The sequence below is a fragment of the Arachis ipaensis genome, chromosome B07 (assembly GCF_000816755.2).
Source record: "Arachis ipaensis cultivar K30076 chromosome B07, Araip1.1, whole genome shotgun sequence".
NCBI lineage: Eukaryota > Viridiplantae > Streptophyta > Magnoliopsida > Fabales > Fabaceae > Arachis > Arachis ipaensis.
This window is the reverse complement of record NC_029791.2, coordinates 7,224,091-7,227,113: the sequence shown is the minus strand read 5'-3', so window position 1 is coordinate 7,227,113 and position 3,023 is coordinate 7,224,091. Positions and strand designations below refer to the sequence as shown.

The 3,023-nt window shown below is 41.3% G+C and overlaps 1 protein-coding gene across 1 annotated transcript; it reads right to left on the bottom strand.

Moving 5' to 3' along the window:
* LOC107606703 lies at positions 2,054–2,789 on the bottom strand. The gene is made up of 3 exons (XM_016308735.1): positions 2,556–2,789; positions 2,335–2,478; positions 2,054–2,104 (listed from the first exon to the last, which is right to left on the bottom strand). The coding sequence occupies exons 1-3, from the start codon at positions 2,787–2,789 to the stop codon at positions 2,054–2,056; spliced, it is 429 nt and encodes a 142-aa protein (XP_016164221.1).

The window sequence follows — 3,023 nt, the reverse complement described above, 5'->3', positions numbered from 1 at the left end:
TAGACTTTTTGGCCTTCACATTGATCATTGTGGTTTTATGATGTTTGAAACTTGTAATAGGAAACGTAGTGGAAGAGATGAGTGACTTTAGTGTAAAAATTTATCACCAAGGGAGGTTTCGGCTTGAAGGATGTGCTGTTAGGTATTTGGATGGGGAGACATCCATTGTAGACTACTGTAATGACGATGAATGGAGTTTGATTGAGGTGTATGAGATAGTGAGTAGACAGGAATATTTGAAGAAGGATATCGCTGCGATGTGGTATAAAGCTGTGAATGCTGGGTTAGAGGAAGGATTGACCATGCTTAAAAATGATAAAGATGCCATGGATATAGAAAGAATTGGGGTGAAAGATGATATGGTTGAGGTTTATTTTGTTCACAAGACAAGTGAAGTGGGAGAAGATGTGCAACCTGGGCAAATTACTGCTCTTGCTGAAAGAAGTGATGAGGCTGGGCCTGGCCCAATTGTTGTATATGAAGGCCCTGGTGTTGGGCTTGGGTCAATGCCAGCTACTGATGGGCCCACTGAAAAGGATGAGGTTGAGCCCACTGATGCTGTTGAAGAAGAGGATAAGGGGAGTGAGACCTCTGATGATAATGACTATGAACCTAGGGGGAGTGAAAGTTCACGGAGCTCTGAGTCAATTGCTAGGAATGCATCAGATCAAAGTCTTGACTTTGGTGACAGTGATGATGATAGGGAGGGAGCTGAAGGATTAGTTGATGTGAACATCACGGAAGATAGAGGATATTCGGGTTTATATAATGAAACGTTGTGCTGACAATAGGGATAGGATAATGCCTTACAATAGAGATGTGTTACCACGAATTAGAATTAAAGTAGAAAAACATGCAGAACTAAGTGGGAATTAGGTGAGTGTGTATGCTGGACGTGATAGATATGAGGTGGTTAGCATCCAGGGGGGAAGAAAAAATTTGTGGTGGATCTTAGGAATCAAGAGTGCTCGTGTAGGAAGTTCCAACTGTCTGGGATTCCCTGTGCACATGCAATGACTTGTATAAGGAAAATGTGCTTCAACGTTGATACCTATGTATCTGACTACTATAAGAAGGCTGCATACATCTCCTGCTACCAACATGTTGTGCTCCCTGTTAATGGACCAAACCTTTGGGACAGAACTCAATTAGAGGATGTGTTGCCTCCCACTTATAGAAAACCCATTGAGAGGCCAAAGAAGAAGAGGACACGAGCTGCTGATGAGCAATCAAATAGGACTGGCCTGTCTCGTGAAGGACAGCAACAAAAGTGTTCTTATTGTTTATGCTCTGGTCATAACAAAAGGAGTTGTCCAAAGAAGCGCAAAGTCACTCCAAGTCCTGTTGTAAGTATATGTCATTTATTATTTGTTGGTGTGCTTACTGGTGTCTTCATCATTTTGGTAACTCAATTATTTGTTGCTCTGTCTTGTGTATAGGTTGACAATGCTGGTAATTCTGCTTCAAAGGGGAGGTCACAGAGAGGGGTCAGAAAAAGTGTAAGACTCTCTGCCAAGACACCTTCTAGTAAGGTTACTGAAAGTGGAAATAGGAAGCAGAAGGAAAACAATAACAAATCACCCTCACACCCAAAGAGAAAGTCAGGTGTTAGCTCGTAGCAATCACAAGCTGCAGTGAAAAGGGTTAAAGTGGATCATTCACAAACTGCTTCTGCACCAGCTCCAACAACTGCAAGGGTTCTGCCCACTCCAATGAAGAGGGTCAGCCAGTCCAACCTTAGGTTCATGGCCAGGACTCCACCAAGAGCATGGAAGAATGTGGAGTGATTTACTGTCACTTTTGAACTTATATCACTTGTGATACTTTTTGTATTTTGCATTTTGTATTCTGTTAGAAATTATGGTTGTTGGTTTCACTTTTTGTATCTGGAGGTGCTGCTACTTCAAAAACAATGTTTATCATCTAGGTTGACTTATATTTCCAATTTTTGGATATCTACATGACATCTATGTTGGTTAACTTCTGAACTATCGCCTATATAGGCCTAATGTTGAGGTTAATCCTTTATGTTATTCCTGTGTCACTGATTCATTTAATCAAGGTTGCAAATAGTTACTTCAATGATGTTCCATGACAATGTAAACTGAACAGATAAAATTGGGTAACAATGAAGTTTCATTCAAAATCATTCAATCAACATCTTACATTTGATCCAAGCCAATCCCTACACCCACACTCCAAAATACAGACAACATATTGCCAACAAGTCTACACTAGCACCTATGTTCTGCAACCTTAATGCAGAAAGAACCTCCCATTTCGTGTCAGTGACAATTTTTCACACAATAAAATCATAGTACATGTCCATCCAACCAGAGCTACTGCTACTGCCATTGTCAACATCCTCTCAAGTGTTGTCACTTTACTCTTCAAGCCTGTGATTTTCCTTTTCAATCGAGCAACTTCTTGCTCTTTTTCTGACTCTGCCCATACAAAGTACCCACACTCTTCTCCAATCTAGGCCAAAACCAAAATAAAATTCAAATCAGATAACCAACTAATAGCTAAACCTAACAATTATATTTTCTACTTACCCCATAGTTAACACAGCCCCAAAACCTCCTTCTGAGATTCTCTGCCGTTGATGAAGTCACAAGCACTTGCCTCTCCCCACAGTAACAAGTTGTTCTCCGTCGCCTCCCTTGGCTGCTATTTCGATACGAAGCACTGCAACTACGCGCCGCCTGGGAGGCCTGTGAAGCTATGGACTCACCCACGACTGCAACAGAGACGGCGATGGTGAGAAGAAGAAGGGACAAGAGGTGCATTCTCAAATTAGGGTTCACCCATTTAAATTAATATTTCTTTTTTTTTTTGTTTCTCAGTAACGGTCACTAGGAAAAATATTTGCCACAGTGGACAAAGTTAGCCACGTAGGATACTCCGTTAGTGTTCTGTCAGTGGATTTAACGGGAGGGTAACACTGAATCAGTTTTCGAACGTTGGAGATATAAATAGGACGAATGAAACGTTAGGGACAATTATAGGACTTACCCCAAACG

Excerpts from the sequence above, each read along its gene's own strand:
- LOC107606703 (XM_016308735.1), bottom strand. The coding sequence starts at position 2,789 with ATGCACCTCTTGTCCCTTCTTCTTCTCACCATCGCCGTCTCTGTTGCA. Across the intron at positions 2,479-2,555 it reads GGGGCTGTGTTAACTATGGG|ATTGGAGAAGAGTGTGGGTA; the intron begins GTAAGTAGAAAA and ends GTTTTGGCCTAG. Across the intron at positions 2,105-2,334 it reads TGGCAGTAGCAGTAGCTCTG|TTTACATTGTCATGGAACAT; the intron begins GTTGGATGGACA and ends TTATCTGTTCAG.